The sequence below is a fragment of the Desmodus rotundus genome, chromosome 3 (assembly GCF_022682495.2).
Source record: "Desmodus rotundus isolate HL8 chromosome 3, HLdesRot8A.1, whole genome shotgun sequence".
Taxonomy (NCBI): domain Eukaryota; kingdom Metazoa; phylum Chordata; class Mammalia; order Chiroptera; family Phyllostomidae; genus Desmodus; species Desmodus rotundus.
In genome coordinates this window covers 30,575,238-30,593,714 of record NC_071389.1, presented here as the reverse complement: position 1 = coordinate 30,593,714, position 18,477 = coordinate 30,575,238, and the positions used below count along the sequence as shown (strand labels likewise).

The window sequence follows — 18,477 nt, the reverse complement described above, 5'->3', positions numbered from 1 at the left end:
CTCGCCGTAGTCGCGAACACACGCTAGGATTGGCATGTACCACCGTCCGTAGGGAGGGGATAGGGGTAGCTGGTCTTTTGCACCTGAAATGGGTTTATGGAAAAATGCCCATTTAGTCACGCCATCCCCAAATGTGTTTATCTACAGATTTATTTAAAATATTAACTTCTAAAGGACTTTGAAAACATGCCGACTTATTCGCTGTTCCTTTAGCACAGTTTCCATTATTACCCATATCGCTGATGAAACCGTCCTAACTGCTGACCTTTTCAAGATGGCGGTCCGCGGCTACCACTCCCGGGCTCGCGCACCTCCCCAAGATGGCGGCGCCCGAGGCCTGGCGCGCCCGGAGTTGCTGGTTCTGTGAGGTAGCGGCGGCAACGACCATGGAGGCCACGTCCCGGGAGGCGGCGCCAGCGAAGAGCTCGGCCTCGGGCCCCAGCGCTCCCCCCGCCCTGTTCGAGCTGTGCGGGCGGGCGGTGAGCGCCCATATGGGGGTTCTGGAGAGCGGGGTGTGGGGTAAGTCGCGGGGTGAGGGGCTACCTCTGGCAACGAGCGGAGGCGGCCCTGCGGCCGGGGGGCACGGGGGGCGAGGCCGGGAGGCCTGGGGCAAGGCCCAGCCCGGGGCACTGGAAGGCAGTCAGTCTGGTCGGAGAATGAATTCCGTGATTAACAGGGCAGGGCAGAGTGAAGACGGGGACCAAATCGGCAGGTGGACCTGCACCGCGGCCTGGCGGGGGGCGCGGGGGGCGAGGCCAGGAGGCCCGGGCTGGGGCAAAGCCGGCAGGGCTCGGACGGCAGGGGCAGGACTGAGGGGCTGGGCCGAGGGCACCGAACTGACACTCGGGCTGGACCGGGCTGGGAAGGCGCGGATGCCGAGCCGCCGGGCAGGGATGGCCCTGCTGTTTGGGGGCGGGGGCCGAGGTCGGGAGGCCCGGCCTAAGGCGAAGAGGCCAGGCCCGGGGCCACCCGACCTGACGGACGGCGCGGGGCCTCTGATGTATGCCTGACAGATGCCGAGACCCCGGAGTGCCGGGACCCCGGGGGGCCGGGAACCCGGGGGCCGCGCCGAGGAAGAGCTTAGCGCATTGGATTGGGGAGCGAGGGATGGGTCAGAGGGGGAGGCCGAAAGGCTGCGGGGGCCGAGGCCTGTGTGCCGGCCCAGGGCAGAAGGGAGCGAACTGTCTAGCGGGGCCTTGGTGCCAAGCGGGCTGAGCGACGGACCGACGGGCTAGGCAGGGAGCGCCCGAGGCCACTCGCATTGGCCCGAGCGGCGAGGAAGGGCTCGAACGCGGGAGAAGGGAGGCCCGAAGCGGGTGTGCGACCCCGGGAGGCTCGAATGACGGGCGGGCGGGCGGGAAGGGCCCAGGAGGCCCCAGACGGGGCCACGGCCGGGATCCGGACTGGGGGCGGGGGGCGCACCGCCGCTAGGAGGCCCTGGTGGGAGTGGGAGCGAAAGGAGGCCCCAGGCCTGAGAGCGGCGGGGACCCGCGGGCCCGGCGCGGGTGGAGAGCGCCCAGGCTGAGCGGCGAAGGCGGGCAGCCTGGGGCGCTGGGATGAGGAGCCGGGGAGGACGAAATGGACGGCTTTGCTGGAGGGCCCGCGAGCTCGGCGGGCCGGGGTGGGCCGGGTCACGGAGGAGAGTAGGCCCGCAGCCCGATGGGCGCGGAGGCCGGGCTGCGGGGTGTGTACCCTCGGTCGCAGCCTGGCCGCGGGTGAGGAAAACTCGGGTCGGCGGCTTGGCAACTAGTAGAGTGAAAAAGGGGAAAGTAAGGGCCCCTGGAAGGTAGGCCTGTCCGCACGGGGCACAGCGGAGGCCTTGGGCCTGCAGCGCCTGACAGACGGGTGGGGTGAGGGGTGGGGTCCCGAGGCCGGCCGAAGTTGGGTGGGGATGATGCAGGCCGGGCCCGGGGCCTAGGGAAGAGCGGGGCGGGTGGGAAGAAAGGAGGCCCTAGGCCCTGGGGGTGGGGCGGAGGGCTGCAGAGAAGGCCTCGGGAGTGGTGGTGGTGTCTTCGCCAGGAGGAAGTACCTGGTAAGGTCAGGAGTGAGGCCTTGAGGTCCTGCGGGTGGGGGCTTGGGTTGCATGATGAGGAGGGGTGTGGAGAAAGGCCCAGGAGTTTGGGGGGGTCGGGCCTCTGGGAATATTCCCAAGGCTGCAGAGAGAGGTTAAGGAGGCCCAGGGATGTGTGGTGGGGAGGGTCACCGATCCTGAAGAGGCCTGTGTCTTTTTGTACCGCGGAGAGGCTGTTGGAATATGTCGGGCCTGGTGGGGGGAGGGGATTGTGGAGCCTCTGTGAGAACAGCTGAGAGGGGAAGGGACCTGCTGACCCGTGGGGAAGAGGAGAAAAGTCTCAGTGGAGCTGGGCAGGGGGCTCTGAAAAGTCCTGGGGAACGTGGACGGGATCTGGCTCAGCCAGCCTGGAGCTTCTAGGATGCTGAATCGGGCTAGGAGGAAGGAGGACCGGGTGTGGAGGCCCCAGGTTGGGAAGAGGAAGCAAGAAAGGTGTAAGCTGGAAAGTAGCAAGGAAGACCCTGGCTTAAGGAGAATAGAGAAAGGAAGAGAGGAGTTTGTGGTTCCTAGGGGGTGAGAATCGCTGTGGCTGTGAGAGGGGATGGCCAAACTGAGGGGAGCAGGTTGGAGAGACGGAGGAGAACGCTCCCATGGGCCTCACCCAGGCCAACAGTCACACAGGCCAAGCTGAATCAAGTTAGGCCTCTCGGAAGAGCCCAGTGAGAGGCCCGCTAAGCAGTGCTGTTTTGGAGGAAGGTTTCAGTGTGGGCTAACAGTCAGGAAAAGGCTTCCTGGAGGTTGCAGACTAATTTTGCTTTGTGTAGGGAGAGGAGGAGAAAGAGTAGAGGCAGCAGGAAAGAATACAATGAGGAAGCAAAGTAGAATAGGTTTGTTATACCTTGAATGCCAGTATATGGAGTTGGACTTTATCTTAAATACAGTAGAGAGCCTACATTGGTGTAATAGCATAGGGATTTAGTGCTTTCATTCAGCAAGAACACTGAGTAGCTACTATGTACAAAGAATTGTACTAGATTCTTGGATAGCAAGATTCAGTTATTCCACAAATAAATATAAAAGGAGATCCTGGGATGTGAGTTCTTAAAGGTTTTCCTTAGATATGGTATACTCCAAGATCTCAAACTTATTCTTGGCTGGACAGAGAGATGCTATTGACAGGATAAGAACAGTAATCACCAACATTTAGTGAGCCTTAAAGCCACGCATGGCCTTAAAAAGATTACAAGCACAATCTCCTTTAATTTTCACAACAATGTTATGAGATAGTTCTTATTATCTCCATTTTTAAATTAAGGAAATTTAGGCTCAAAGATGTTAATTTGCCCAAGGATGCACAATTAGTTAAGTGGTACAATCAGGATTTCACCCAGTTTTGTGGAATTCTAGAGACCAGACTGTTTGGCCATGATACTTCTGATCTAGGGAAGTCGGCAAGCAGGTTTTGTTTTTCAGATATATTGAGTTTTGAGTGTAGAGCCTAATTATTTCTATTCTTCATAGGGAAGTACTACTTTTGGGTATAGTGGGTGCCAAAAAGATGGAAGTAGCCAACCTGGAAGAGTGGGAAGAAAATTCAGAAAGGGCTTAATAAAGGGCATGCAATACTTGAATCCTGAAAGTGGCAAGGATATTCCTAGTGGAGAGAACAGCTTAACAAAGTGAATCTCAGGCCCAGAGGCAGAAAACAGTGTAACACATTAGATAGTTGAAAAACGTAGTTTAGTGTGGCTGAAGTGTAGGAGGCAAATCAGGGAGCTGGAGAAGTTAGTAGAGCCCAGATTATGAAGGACTTTTTAAAATCATACATACTCAGTAGGACTTTTTAAATACAGAATGGTTCATTATGCTTGGGCAGAAGTGAACTGACCAGCTACTAAATGAGTATATCAGATTGCTTTGTGGGATTATCTCACCCTTGTAGATGTGTATGGCCCAGAAATTCCAGCTGCCAACTAAGTGGCTGAAGATAAGTGGACAAGAGTTTGAATTAGACATAGGTTAACTTCTATAGGTTCCATTTGTCGGTTGAGAAGTCTGCTCTTCCATTTTTTTTCCCAATAGGACACAAGATGCTTAGAACCCTAGAAGAAAAAAAAGTAAATTTTGTGTTTTGGTTTTTGTAGCCCTCCCAGGCCCAATACTTCAAAGCATCTTACCTCTGCTCAATATATATTACTTGGAGAGGATTGAGGAAACTGCCCTCAAGAAAGGTGAGTGCCTTTCTCTCTTTCTCAGTCAGTGATTGTAAGCAAGGCACCATAATGTTCTTCAGGTAAATATTACACCTGACCTGCATAGAACTTCATGTTTTTCAAAAAGTACCTTCACACCTACTTTCTTATCTGATTCCTCACAGTGTCCTGTAAAACACAAAACAAGTATATGATGCTTATTTTACTAATAAAAGTGAGACCACAGTCACACCACTGTTAATAGCAAAGCTAGATTAGAACCCAGGTCTTCTGAATCTTAGTTTTTCTATTTATCAAGCGGCTTTCCAAATCCCTCATTGGACACATCTGTTAAGAACTAGCATTTATCACCTTAGCTGGTATGGCTTAGGGGATTGAGCACCAGCCTGTCAACTGAAAGGTTGCTGGCTCAATTCCCAGTCAGGGCACATGCCTGGGTCACTGTTCTGGATCCCCAGTTAGGAGGCAACCAATCATGTTTCTCTTGCACATTGATGTTCCTCTCCCTCTTTCTCCCTTCCTTGCCCTCTCTCTAAAAATAATTAAAATATTTTTTAAAAAGAAAAGATTAAATAAGTTTCTTCAGGTAAAGTGCCTAGGACAGCACACTTGGCACATCAGGGTTAATTAGGTATGTTCGTTCTTCTTTTTTTTAAAGATTTTATTTACTTCTAGAGAGAAGGAGAGAAATATCGATGTGTGAAAGAAGCATCAATCAACTGCCTCTCCCACACCCCCTACCAGGGACCTCGCCCCAATCCAGACATTTGCCCTGACCAGGGATTGAATGGGCAACCTTTCAGTCTGCAGGCCAGCACTTAATCTACTGAGCCATACCAGCCAGGGCTTATTTAATCTTTTCAACAATTCTATGAAATAGCTATTATTAACTACATTTTACAGATAAGGATACTGAGGTACAGAAAAATTAAGTAACTTGCCAAGGTCATACAGCTAGAGTGTGGTTTGCTGATATTTAAACCCAGGCAGTCTGTCTTTATAGCCAGTGCTCTTTACCACTTTGCCATGATGCTCTTATAAATGTAGAGGAGGACAACATTAAAAGGCTGATGTACTTCATTCATCATAGCCAAGGAGTGGCCAAGTAAATGTGCTACTTCTCCCTACAGGCCTCTCCACTCAGGCCATCTGGCGCCGACTCTGGGATGAGCTAATGAAGACAAGGCCTTCCAGTCTGGAAGTAAGTTAAGGCACCCAGTAGAACTCTGGCCTGACTTTGCACAGTGAAAGCAGGAATAGCACACTAACATAAATTGGGTATGGGTAAAGTGCAGGGGCAGGGTTGGAGTGAATTTGGGAGGAGAGCTCTGATGGCTTGTCATAAGGTGCTTTACCATTTGGCATTTGTCACTGATTTGCTTGCTCACCGTGTTTGCAGGTGACACAAAACAAGGTAAGGTAGTGATCACAATGGAAGGCAGAACCCTGATTCTTAGAGATCTTGACAGGCTGGAACAATGGTCAAAATTAACAAGATGAAATTTAATAGGATAATCCAACTATTCACTTAAGTCTAAAAGATTCCAATTGCATGACCTCAGGGTTGAGGGTAGAGAGGTCTGGCTTAGCAGCAACTTATATTTTGAAAAAAGTTAATGGGTTTTAGCCAACACTAAGCTAAAACCACTCATATAAAGACTACCCTGAGCTGTGTGAACTAATGTAACTATAATGTAGGCCAAAGGCCAAGGGGGAAGATAGACCTGCCTAGCTCTGCAGGGGTCAGGCTACTCCTGGAGTATGGAGAAAGAAGTCAAAGCCACATCGTGTGGGTCACATTTGGAAGACTTAGGGAACATGAACTATTTTCAATTAGTTGAGTGGTTGTCTCATGAAAGAAGGATTAATAGACTTGTTCTGGGTGACAGCTAAAGGAGGATAAATTTTTGTAGAACTTTGAAACTCTGAGCTTAATGGTGATGAAACAAGCTAATTCCAGAGATAATAAGCTTCCTATCTCCAAGTGTTCATATAGATCCTGGATAGCTACACAAGGGTATTGCAGAGGAAATTCAGCATGGTAAGAGAGGTTCAATAAGATGAGTTTTAGGGTTCCTTTTAACCCTGAGATTCTATTATTTATTGGTTCAGATATAACTCACTGGAGCTCTCATTTAAGCAGAATTTATTTTGCTGCTCCATAATTAGGTGACAGGACAGAGTTCAATAAACATTTACTAAAACTTACCACATACCAGGTCTTTTTTTTTTTTTAATAGTATTTTTATTTATTTTTTTAAGATTTTATTTATTTATTTTTAGAGAGAAGGGAAGGAAGGGAGAATGAAAGGGAGAGAAATATCAATGTGTGGTTGCTTCTTGTGCACCCCCAACTGGGGACCTGGCCCGCAACCCAGGAACATGCCATGACTGGGAATTGAACCAGCGACCATTTGGTTCACAGTCTGGTGCTCAGTCCACTGAGCCACACCAGCCAGGGCCACATACCAGGTCTTATGCTAGATATTGGAAGTACAGGCACAATTCCTAATCTTGAGGAACTACCAGTTTAGTAGGAAAAATCTGTGAACAAATAACATCATTTATGGTAGGATAAGTGATCTGATAGAGAGTAGCAAGGAGGCTGAGGGAAAAGGGAGCAAGAAAGTTTTTTCTAGGAAGGAGTATTTGAACTTGGATTTATATGGTAAATGAGACCAAATGACAAGAAGACAAACTCTTATCAGGAATTGGAGATTGCATTTCTGGGATGCACTGGGTTCAGTGACATTCAGCTTCATATCCTTCAGCTTTTGCACTTCTAGATCTAGACACAACTCCTAGAGTTCAGTGGGATGACACTAAGGCCCAACAAAATCCTCAGGCACTATATTCAGGAGTTAGGCCTTGTTAGGAAGAGAATTGAATGCCAGAATATTAGACAACAGTAATGGCTTTCTGCAACCTTTTAAGAAACACGAGATTCACTTTGTCCCAGTTTGTCCTAGTGTTTCCCAAGCAGTCTGGTTGACTAGCCAGTGATGGAGATTGTAATATTTTTCTCTGGGAAAATACTACTTTTCTCCCCCAATATTAGTTCAAGCTTCCTGAAAAAGAATGTCTATTTGTTATCTTGTTTTCTTGTCACAAAGCATTTCAGAAATTTAGGACCAAGGTGATTGCTAGGTCACCAAACCTCAGCCTTGGTGACCTAGCAATCACCTTGGCAGAGGTCTTGACTTGGAGCATATTTATTCCAGAGGGTGTCTTCTGCTCCCCACTTTTGCATGACAGTAACCTTCACTTCATTCATGATTCAAAAACACTTATTGAATGGCTGCTCAGCTCCAGGCACTACACTAGGTTTTAGGGTTACAATGATGAACAAGTTAGACATAGCCCCTGACTGCTTATACTTATAAAGCAATAGTATTTCTAATTGTATAGTACTAGTGTGTGTGTGTTAAGAGATCTATAGAATAGTACAGATACTCTGGAGACAAAGAATTATTCAATAAATAGTTCTCTAGTAATTGGTTAACCACTTAGGAAAAATAAAGTTAGAGCCTCACTTTATAATATATTCATATAATTTCTATATGAAATAAAGATTGAATTGTAAAAAGTAAAAGCACAAAACAACTAAAAAAACAATAAAGATTACTGGTTATCTAGTCTCAGGATGGAGAATGCTAGTTATTAAATGGGCAGGACCAAATAAGAAAATATGGACATATTTGACCGTATAAAATGCACACTATAAATACAATTTAAAAGGTACATAAACTGGTAAAGAATGTTTGCAACAACATTTGCAAAACAAAAGGATACAGAGAATAAGACAAAGGCTCTATTGGAATAAAGTAAGTAAGGACTTAGACAAGTTACAAAATATATAAAAATCCCAAATAAAGTGAAAAGTGTTCAATCTCAGTAATAAAAAATGGGAAAGTAAAATTGTACTTCTTGTAAAGTCTTGTTTTGATTTGGTTTGGTTTTGTATTAAAAGGCAATTCCAAGGGTGAGTAAAACTTGCATTTTAATATGCTATTGGTGGGAGCAGAAATGTTACAACTCTTGGTGGGCAATCTGGTGATAACTGTCAAGAGCCATTCATCTCCAGATGTTCATTACAGCAAAGTTTAATATCAAAAAGTTAGAAACCATTTAAATACTCAACCATACAGGAATTATTAAATATAGTACATCCATATTTTTAAAACATTAATAAAGTCATATTCTAAAAATACTTAAATACATGGTGATAAAAATGTTTAATGATATGGTGCTATAATGTTAAAAAAAAAAAAAAAAAAAACAGGCTTTGAAAATTCTAAATTGTCTCAAAGTTCTAAAACCAAATGACCAAAGCTATTCACATATACATATATGTACACTCCAAAGACTTGGTTTACACAGTTTTTGATTTGCTTCTTTATAATTCCACAAACAATATTTCTATTATTAGAAAAGCAACAGTGGACAATAGTTTATGAACATTTGCTGGTTGCAACAATTTAGTACAAGAAAATATTTCATCCTCCCTAGCTTGTACAAAAACATGCTTCTTCTTCCCCCACTAATGCCTGAGCTGCTGGCCCGTTTTCGATAGGCCAAGAATTATGGTCGAGGCAAATGTCATTTTACCTCTTTGGTGTGCCTCATTTACCCTTCTGTGACTGAAAAGCGAGTATTTAAATCAGTTTGCATCGACTGAGTTATTGTATACAGGTCCATAAAATGAGTGGCTTGGACTAGATCTCTCAGGTATTTTTCAGCTTTGAAGTTTTAGCATAGATTCTTGTAAAAAGTAGTGATGGAATAAAATGCAGTGAACTGCTGTCTGCTCATGCATTAATTCATGACAAAAAAGCCATTGAGATAGTTGTCATTACTAACTTTATTAGTCATTCAGTCCTCACAACTCTGCGATGTATAGTTCTCTTTCTCACCTGACAGATGATGAAATTGAGGCAGAAAGAGGTGAAGTGAGTGACTCGCCTAGTTTGTGAACGGCAGACCCAGGATTCAAGTTGAGACAGTCTGGCTGAGGAGTGCATGCTCCTAATCACTATGTCACGCTGCTCTCACTGCAATTATCGTGGCTGGGGTGTTCCAGCTTCAGATATTCTCACTCGTTGTTTTCATCAACCAATAAAATGTCTGGGGAAAAAAAAACCAGTATTTAGTTATCTAAACTACATATTCCACATGCCTCATGGTCAGAAACAGGCACAATATCTTGGTTCACTTTTTTCTTTTCCTTACAGTGTCTTCATTTCCATTCCTTCACTCCCCGCTTGGTTCACATTTTTGTCCATATTTTAGGCCCAGATCTACAATAACTATCTGACTACCTCATTTGTGAAGTTGAAGCCTAGCCAGGGTTACCTACCAGTGTTTTTCAAGGGTGTGAGCGTGGGCCAGCCAATGTGTAGGAAGAGTGCTAGAGTGAGGTAGGATTTGGATTCAGGAATACTCCCTCTCTTTCTATTCAAGGTTGAGTAGAGATTTGGTTGCCAGCTATTTTTTCCTACTCCCCTAATGCCCCCACACTACTGCTGGTGAGAGAGGTCCTTTTCTTGTTGCCTTGCAGTTACCTTGAGCATTAAGTCATTCCTGATCATTAATAACTACCACAGGCAGTCTTGGGGAATAGTGAGGGCAAAGGGAATGACGCTTTTGCCTGAGAATAATAGGGGCCCTGCCAAGAACTTAAGATATAGATTGAGAATCACTCTGGTATGAGGGGAATGCATGGAGACAGGGTAAGTACCAAGTGTCTTTAAGTGTTGGGAAACCCTTAGGCCCCCATTACCTGTACTTCAGGCTGAATAAGTACTCTGCTTAACAGGCCCTGCCTCCCTCCAGTCCATTCATTCCACATTGCCCCATCTCAGCTAATTAGCAACAGCAGCAGAAGTAACATTTCATATTTTATAGCTTACAAAGTACTTTAACTTTTACTGCCTCATTTGATCTTCACAACAAACCTGTGAAGCAGGTTTTACAGATGAAAAGAGGTATAGAACGGTCCAGAGTAGAGTAGCAGAGCTGGCACCTATATCAAGGTCAGCAGACTTTCTACTGCACCTTAGGAAAAAATGGCAACTTAGGGGAGTCTTTGTCTCACTGTGTCCTTTTGGGGTGGTAGCAGTAATTCCTAACCTCTAATAAACATCAGAATCATTTTTGGAGAGGTTTATTTAAAAAAAAAAAAAAAAAAAAGATGCACAGACCTTACCTCAGATGTGACATAATAGAATCTCCAAGTCTGGATACCTGGTGTATGAATTTGGGGGCAATCCCACAGTAAATTCTGATGTAACCAGAATTTGAACCTTTGAACCAAAGGTTCAAACTCACTTGCATTCAAAGGCTCTTCTAAATGTATCAGAATAGTCTGATGAAGTCTCATATCCATCAAAGCAAGTAACTATTGCCTTGAAGAAAACAAAGAAATCTAGATTTGGTCCCTGCTTTCCAGGAATTTCTAATCTGGGATAAGACGTGCACAGGCAGAGACTCAACACCATAAGGCATGTCTATCAAAATCTAAGATCTGAGTAGTCCCAACAGGAGAGGCAGGGGGAGGGCAAAGGGGGTACAGAGAAACAAACACTAACAGCCTCAGAGAGTGACATGTCAGTAGGTCCTTTCAGGAAATCTGTTTGGTTTGGCAATGGGGAGCATATCTGGCAGAAGTAGGAAAGGACATAGAAGGCAGGTTTAGGTCAGTGAGGTGCTTAGTTTGGCCAGAGAAAAGCCTTCATGGAGTAAGATGTGGGAAATAAAGCTTCTGAGGTAGGCAGAGGTTATATTGTGGAGGATTTTCCCTGCCAAGATGAGGAGCTTCAAATTAACCCTAGGTAGTAAAAGATGTTGGGGGGTTTTAAGCAGAATAATGTACAAGAAAAAAAAAACCAATAAAGCAGAATAATATAATCAGATGTATTTTACAAAGATAAATCCAGTGGATATGTGTAAGTTTGGAATGGGGAAAAGGGGAGCAGGGAGAGCAGATTGACTTCAGTATTAATGAAGTTGGATATGAAGTAATAAGGTTTGCGAAGAGAGATGGTAGTGTAAGAATGGAAAGTTGGGATCAGGTTCTAGAAACAAACATGGAAGAACTTACAGGAATGAGTGACTTTCACCTGAGAGGCATTTTAGGAAACTGGTTTCTGGAGCCAAATCCCCTGAGCTCAAATCGTGATTCTGCCACTTAACTGTGTAATCACAGGTAATAACAATCTTTGGGCCATGTTTTTCTTACCCATAAAATGAGGCTTATCGTAAGACATGCCCAAATAAATGAAGATTAAATGAATTTGTATAAATTACTGAGAATGGTGCCTGACACAACACATACTTATTGGGAGGACACTGGTACAATGGTTCCATGGGTAGCTCTCTTGGTATTACAGCTGTCTGGCATGTTCTCTGCTTTCAGAGTGTGACGTGTTGGCGAGCCAAGTTTATGGAGGCCTTTTTTTCCCATGTTCTACGTGGAACCATTGATGTGTCTTCTGACAGGCGTCTTTGTGATCAGCGTTTCTCACCTCTTCTGCATAGCTCCCGCCATGTCCGGCAGCTCACCATCTGCAACATGCTGCAGGGTGCAACTGAGCTGGTGGCTGAGCCCAATCGCAGGGTTCTGGAGACCCTGGCCAGTTCCCTGCATACCCTCAAGTTTCGCCACCTGCTGTTCTCTGATGTGGCTGCTCAGCAGTCACTTCGGCAGCTGTTGCATCAGCTTATTCACCACGGGGCTGTCAGCCAGGTGTCGCTCTACTCCTGGCCTGTGCCTGAGTCGGCCCTTTTCATCCTTATCCTCACCATGAGTGCTGGCTTCTGGCAGCCAGGTCCTGGTGGCCCACCCTGCCGCCTCTGTGGAGAGGCCTCCCGAGGCCGGGCCCCATCCAGAGATGAAGGGTCCCTCCTGCTTGGCTCACGTCGGCCTCGCAGGGATGCTGCTGAGCGATGTGCTGCAGCCCTGATGGCTTCCCGTCGTAAAAGTGAAGCCAAGCAGCCGGCCAGAGCTGCACCTGCCACTCGGGTAACACGCCGCAGCACACAGGAGAGCCTGAGAGCAGGCGGGATAGACCCTAAGAAGGAGCTGCACCCTCCCGCCACCTCCCATGAGGCTGCTGGCACCAAGTGGCCACCCTCTGCTCCAGCCACCACCTCCTCTGCCTCTCCCTCTTCTTCCACATCCGCATCCAAAAGGGCTCCAGCTAGCTCAGCCCCACAGCCTAAGCCGCTAAAGCGTTTTAAGCGAGCCACAGGGAAAAAGGGTGCTCGCACTCGTCAGGGGTCTGGTGCAGAGTCTGAGGACCTGTATGACTTTGTTTTCATTGTGGCTGGTGAGAAGGAGGATGGGGAAGAGATGGAGATTGGGGAAGTGGCTTGTGGAGCTTTGGATGGGTCAGATCCCAACTGCCTGGGGCTTCCAGCCCTGGAGGCCTCCCAAAGATTCCGCAGCATTTCCACCTTGGAGCTATTCACAGTTCCACTCTCCACAGAGGCAGCCCTGACACTGTGCCACCTGCTGAGCTCCTGGGTGTCTCTGGAGAGCCTCACACTATCCTATAATGGTGAGTGCCCTAGAGGGGCAGGGGTTGGGTCTCCCAATAGCACCACCTGTATGCCCAATCCTGTGGAGTACAGGGGTATGATCAGAAAGCTGCCGATGTGGCCCTGCCCAGATAGCACACATGATGTGGCAGGCTGTTGGTGCTAGGGAAGAGAAACATGAGGTCTGTGGGCTTGCTTTATAGTTGGAGGTAAGGGTTCTTGAGAGGCAATGAGAACCTGAAGAATATACAATTTAGATATGGTAGACAGTCCAAGGGCTGGTGCAAGTACAGTGTATGCAAGCCCAGCCAGGGCTAAGGCTAGATTCCCACCAGTTATATAAAAGCAGCTGTACAGAAAAGGAGCTGTGAGACATATTATCAGACCAGCAACCTGCAGTTCTTTCCTATCTGGTTGTACCCAGCTAGCCAACTTCAACAATGCAGCAATCTGCCTAGGTTGTGGAGCACTGCTAGAGAAAATCAAGCTGTGCCAGTTGTTGCTACTATACATTCATAATTATCAACCGAAATCCCATGTTTGCAGCACAGCAGATGACCTCACCTACTTCAGAGAGAACACAAACTTTTTCAATTTATTAACCAGCCTATAAATTTTCCAACCTCTGCTTTCATCCTTTCTTCCACCACAGTGGAAGAGACCATTGTCCTATCTAAGACTAACTCTTCTGTGTTCTGGGCCCATACCTTCTCATCTTCTTAGAAAAAGTTGTTTCTTAAATATCTTAGAATTAAGAGCTCTTCTGTACTGCTTAGTATATGTCAGGCATATTTTAAATATTCCCATTATGTTAATTTAACCCTGACAACCTTATGAGGTCAAGTGACTTGCTCAGGATACCTAGCTAGCAAGTTAACAGCCAGGATTTCAACCCACAGCCGACCACCAGAGTCCATGCTTTTAAACCACTAAGTGTTGCCTCCCTTCTCTCTACTTTCTCCCCTCTCTCCAGTCTCCCTCACCATTTAAACATTCAGTTGGGTATCCACTAAAATCTACCACCACCTCTCTCTATCCCATATTGACTACTGTCCTTTTCTCCTACTCTTCACAGTAAACCTGTTATCTCTCACAGCTCACTCCAGTCATGGTTATATACCCGTTACTACATCAAAGATCTAAGTCACCAAGGTCCTCCTTGTTGCTAAGTTCAATATATGCTTTTCAGTCCTTGTATCAGTTCCCAGCATTTGCTATTAAGCAGCCTTCCTCATGAACTACTCATTCCTGCTTCCTCAAAACTTTTTTTCTTCTCTGGACATTGTCTCTTAATGTTTTGAGTTCCTCAGAGCTCTCCGAATTCACACACTTCCTGGACAATTTCGTCCATTCCCTTGGTTTCAAAGGCCAACTATGCTGAAGACCCTTCCATTCTATAACATTAGCCTAGATATTTCTTCTAAGCTACAGACAGACCTTTTTATCTAGCTGATCACTAGATCTCACCATGAACATATCTTCTCTCTCCTCAATGATGTCGCAGGAGATGACTCAGATGCCCCAAAAGAAACCTGGGCTATTTCTTACTCCAAATATATTTGGTCACCAGGTTCTGTCTTTACAGTCTCTCACATCTTTATTTCTCTTTCCACATCCTTAACAGGCTATTTATTACTTCTCATCTGGATTCACTTCAACAGTTCTTCCTGAGTCCATATTCACTGTATAATCCATTGTCTACACTGAAGCCCAACATTTTTTCTTAAAAATGCAAATTTGTCACTTGTTCACTTAAAAACTTGAGTGGTCTTCTATCACCATACACCTTAATTTTCTTACAGGGTCATTCAATATGTTCTCACTCCTGCTTACCTCTATAGTTGTATCTTGAACATTTTACTCCCTTATACTTTAAGCACCAGCCACTTTGATTTTTCAGTTCTTAGAACTGCCACTTTCTCCTTCAGGCCTTACATATACCAGGATATCTCTGCCTCAATAACTCTACTCCCTCCATTTAGCCTATCTGCTTTGTTATTTAGGGCTCAGTTGGAAAACCTTTATTGATGTAAGTGAACTGGGTCTTGAGTACCCATCCTTTGAACTTCCACAGTACTTACACAGTTCCCATTATGTTGTTATCAGGCTATATATGTAGAACAAGATCAGTTGCTTACTGTCTAGCAAAAACAAAACAACAAAACCAAACCCTTATTTACTAAATGCTAGGTAAGGTTTAGTTGAATGAAAAAATCAATTGGAGTATACTCAGTCCAAGGGGATATAAGGGAGTGGATTCCAAAGAATGATTAGCATTGTGGCATTAAGCAACTTTCCTAACCTGGATCCTACTCCCTTTTGTGGGATGTGATTATCCTTTTCTGCCCCATTCCCACTCAGTGAATCTTTTAAAGTATTCCCTCTTGGATCATTGTCACTGTCTTAGTTCTCAGATGTTCCCATGACCTACTGGAAAAGTCCAGAGGCCTCTGCTGTGTGGGTCTATCACATAGCTGGCAGCTACATGCTGCCCTACTACATCCTATCTTTTGTGACTCTGCCCTGACTGATGCTTGAAGGCATAGCTCAGTAGAGTAGACATCAGTTTGCTGGTTACCTGAGGAAAAAAGCAAGACAATGGATGAATAATTGAGACAAATGATTTTAAATAATCTGATCCAAAGCTTGAGATTTGGTAGTCATCAATAGAAATATTTGGAGTTGTCTCTGAATGTTACCCTTGCTGATACTCCAACATGACTCTTTCCTGCCACAGGCCTGGGCTCTAACATCTTCCGCCTGCTGGACAGCCTGCGGGTCCTGTCAGGCCAAGCTGGATGCCGCCTCCGTGCCCTGCATCTCAGTGACCTGTTCTCACCACTGCCCATCCTGGAGCTGACACGTGCCATTGTGCGAGCCCTGCCCCTGCTGCGGGTCCTGTCTATTCGTGTCGACCACCCCAGCCAAAGGGACAACCCTGCTGTGCCAGGGAATGCAGGGCCCCCTAGCCACATAATTGGTGATGAAGAGATACCAGGTGAAGCACTGCGTGTGTGTCTTGTCTCCACACAAATGTGCAGGTGCATTTGTGTGGGGAAAGCAGGAAGACCTCTAATTTAGGCCCGCTACTACTCATTCCTGGCTTATCTGGAATTTACTCCTTTATCTGACTCTTAAAGATAACCGTGGGTTGGGCCAGGCCCGGACCATAAACCTTGTATGGAGTGACATGGCAGATCAGCCTGTAGAAAAGGGATCTGAACCAAGAACAGAACTGTTAGACTAAATTAGCTCCCCCTTCTGTATGTACCCTGAGTTCCTGTAGGTCTCCTCTACCACCATTCTGCATACTTTATATTTGCTTGTCCAGGGAGTCTAGTCTTCCTGGACTAAAAGCTACATAAAGGACTAAATTTCCTATTTAGTGCTCTATTCCCAGAACCTAGCACAGTGCCTCGCATATAGTATATATGCACTCAAGGACAAGGAGACATCACTTTTTTAGTGAATCCCTTAAGTACAGAATAGGACCTGCTATGAGAGTGAAGTAGCCAGCTGGAATCTTCTCTCCTTATACCTAGAAAACTGCCTGGAACAGCTAGAGATGGGATTTCCACGGGGAGCCCAGCCAGCTCCACTGCTCTGCTCAGTACTGAAGGCCTCAGGTTCTCTGCAGCAGCTGTCCCTGGATAGCGCCACCTTTGCCTCTCCCCAGGATTTTGGGCTTGTGTTACAGACACTCAAAGGTAAGAACCAGCTAGAATGGTCAAGGGAGGAGTAGGAAGGGAACTCGCATTCTTCTTTGGAAAAGCTATTAAGGCTTATGGCCTCTGCTCCCTGCCCCCATCCAGAATACAACCTAGCCCTGAAGAGGCTGAGCTTCCATGACATGAATCTGGCTGACTGTCAGAGCGAGGTGCTCTTTTTGCTACAGAATCTGACTCTTCAAGGTAAGTTTTTCATCCTGAACCTGGGGCATTCCTGAGTTCTTAGGGCTCTGTCACTGTCTGAGTAAGCCAGTTTTTTCCTGGCCTTCTGTCAATATAAAATGGTTATGGACCCTGCATAACCTTCCTTCTAAAAGATCCAAAACTCAACTCCTCCTGTACTACACATGGGAAATTACTCTTTTAGAGCACCTCACCCAAAAGTTCTTACTTTTCAGTAGCTGACAGAAGTCATAGTAGAGAGGGATAAGTGAGCTGTCATAGACTTGTCTCTAGTCCCCAGCCCTGCAAAGAGGGCAGCCAATGGATGAGGGAAAGCGGACAGAGAATTGTCCATGCAGAGAAGCTCCCTACAGTGAACACCTAGGATTAATCTCTGGCTTGGATTTTGATTTACTTCTAGCCTTACCTGTGGTCTCGGACAAAATCATTTTTCTTTTTGGGCCCCTATGAAATGTTCACCCCCTTTACTAAGGACAGCTGGGGCAGAAGGGCAGCACCAGGCCTAATGCAGCCATCAGAATTTATTCTAATTTCTCTTGACAGAGATTACCTTCTCTTTCTGCCGTCTGTTTGAGAAGCGCCCGGCCCAATTTCTGCCTGAGATGGTTGCTGCTATGAAGGGCAACTCCACATTGAAGGGCCTCCGGCTGCCAGGGAACCGCCTGGGTAGGGGCAGGGCCCTGGCAATGGAGAGGGAGAAGGGGAAACAGCCAGTCCCTTGACCTAGAAACTCACAGACCTCCCCACTGGGAACAAGGGGGCTAGAATATAGTTGTGTGTTGGGACTTAATTAGGCTGGGGTACCCTTATTCCCTGTTCTTGGGTGGTTATCAGCATTTTGCCGTTTCTCCCCAGGGAATGCTGGCCTGCTGGCACTGGCAGATGTTTTCTCAGAGGATTCGTCCTCCTCTCTTTGTCAGCTGGACATCAGGTACACATGGGAGCTGGGGGAAGGATGGGGACAGGGGATAGAGGGGCAGAAGCACAAACTAGGGATTAGTTGCTTCCTGGGTGCCCAATCCATCTCACCCCTACCAGTTCCAACTGCATCAAGCCAGATGGACTTCTGGAGTTTGCCAAGCGGCTGGAGCGCTGGGGCCGTGGAGCCTTTGGTCACCTGCGCCTCTTCCAGAACTGGCTGGACCAGGATGCAGTAACAGCCAGAGAAGCTATACGGAGGCTCCGGGCCACCTGCCACGTGGTCAGCGACTCGTGGGACTCATCCCAGGCCTTTGCAGATTATGTCAGCACCATGTGATGGGGCCCATGCCTCACAGGCCCATGCTCAGTTCCATCAGCTTGTGGGGACTGAGGCACGGGCTGCCCAGAACTCCCAACCAATTCTGTCTTTCTCTTTCTGCCTTTTTTTCTCTATTTTCCTTCATCCCTTATACTGAGGTTCTGGAGGCCTTGATGGGGCCCAGCAAAAGCATTCCCAGAACTGGGTTTAGAGCCTTTGGGCCCCTTACTCAGTAACCTGATAACCCTGGGCCAGGAGGTTGCAGTGATCATCAGTCACTGAGGACAGCCCCCCTCCCCCTGCCCTGGGGTTCCTGCTTCCCCACCTCAAGCAGGTACCCAAGCTTTAGAGAAGTGTAGGAGTGCCCACTACCAGACCTCTTCTCTGCTGGGCTTGCCATGTTGCTCTCAGGCCTCAGTCCCTTTCATACCTTTATTCCTTTCTTTTTTTTTTTTTTTTTAACCAAAAGTTTTTCTTATAAAATAAATTTTGGGCAAACATCATGCAGCCCTTCTTGATGATTCTTCTCCAAGAGAACAAAATTCAGTAGGGCCCTATGGGGAA

The 18,477-nt window shown here is 46.6% G+C and overlaps 1 protein-coding gene across 3 annotated transcripts; it reads left to right on the top strand.

The window, feature by feature from the left end:
* The first annotated feature begins 27 nt into the window (after nt 1-27).
* LRRC41 (leucine rich repeat containing 41) lies at nt 28-18,416 on the top strand. 3 transcript variants are annotated; one of them, XM_053920481.1, is made up of 10 exons: nt 28-519; nt 4,156-4,242; nt 5,355-5,425; nt 11,639-12,782; nt 15,500-15,760; nt 16,305-16,469; nt 16,575-16,673; nt 17,217-17,339; nt 17,529-17,604; nt 17,712-18,416. In XM_053920481.1, exons 1-10 carry the CDS (start codon nt 321-323, stop codon nt 17,929-17,931), a joined length of 2,445 nt encoding a protein of 814 aa, XP_053776456.1. In that variant the 5' UTR covers nt 28-320; the 3' UTR covers nt 17,932-18,416. The 3 variants fall into 3 exon arrangements, with proteins under 3 accessions (XP_053776456.1, XP_053776458.1, XP_053776457.1); XM_053920483.2 differs by lacking the exon at nt 28-519 and adding an exon at nt 625-712; XM_053920482.2 differs by lacking the exon at nt 28-519 and adding an exon at nt 856-1,000.
* Nucleotides 18,417-18,477: the final 61 nt, after the last annotated feature.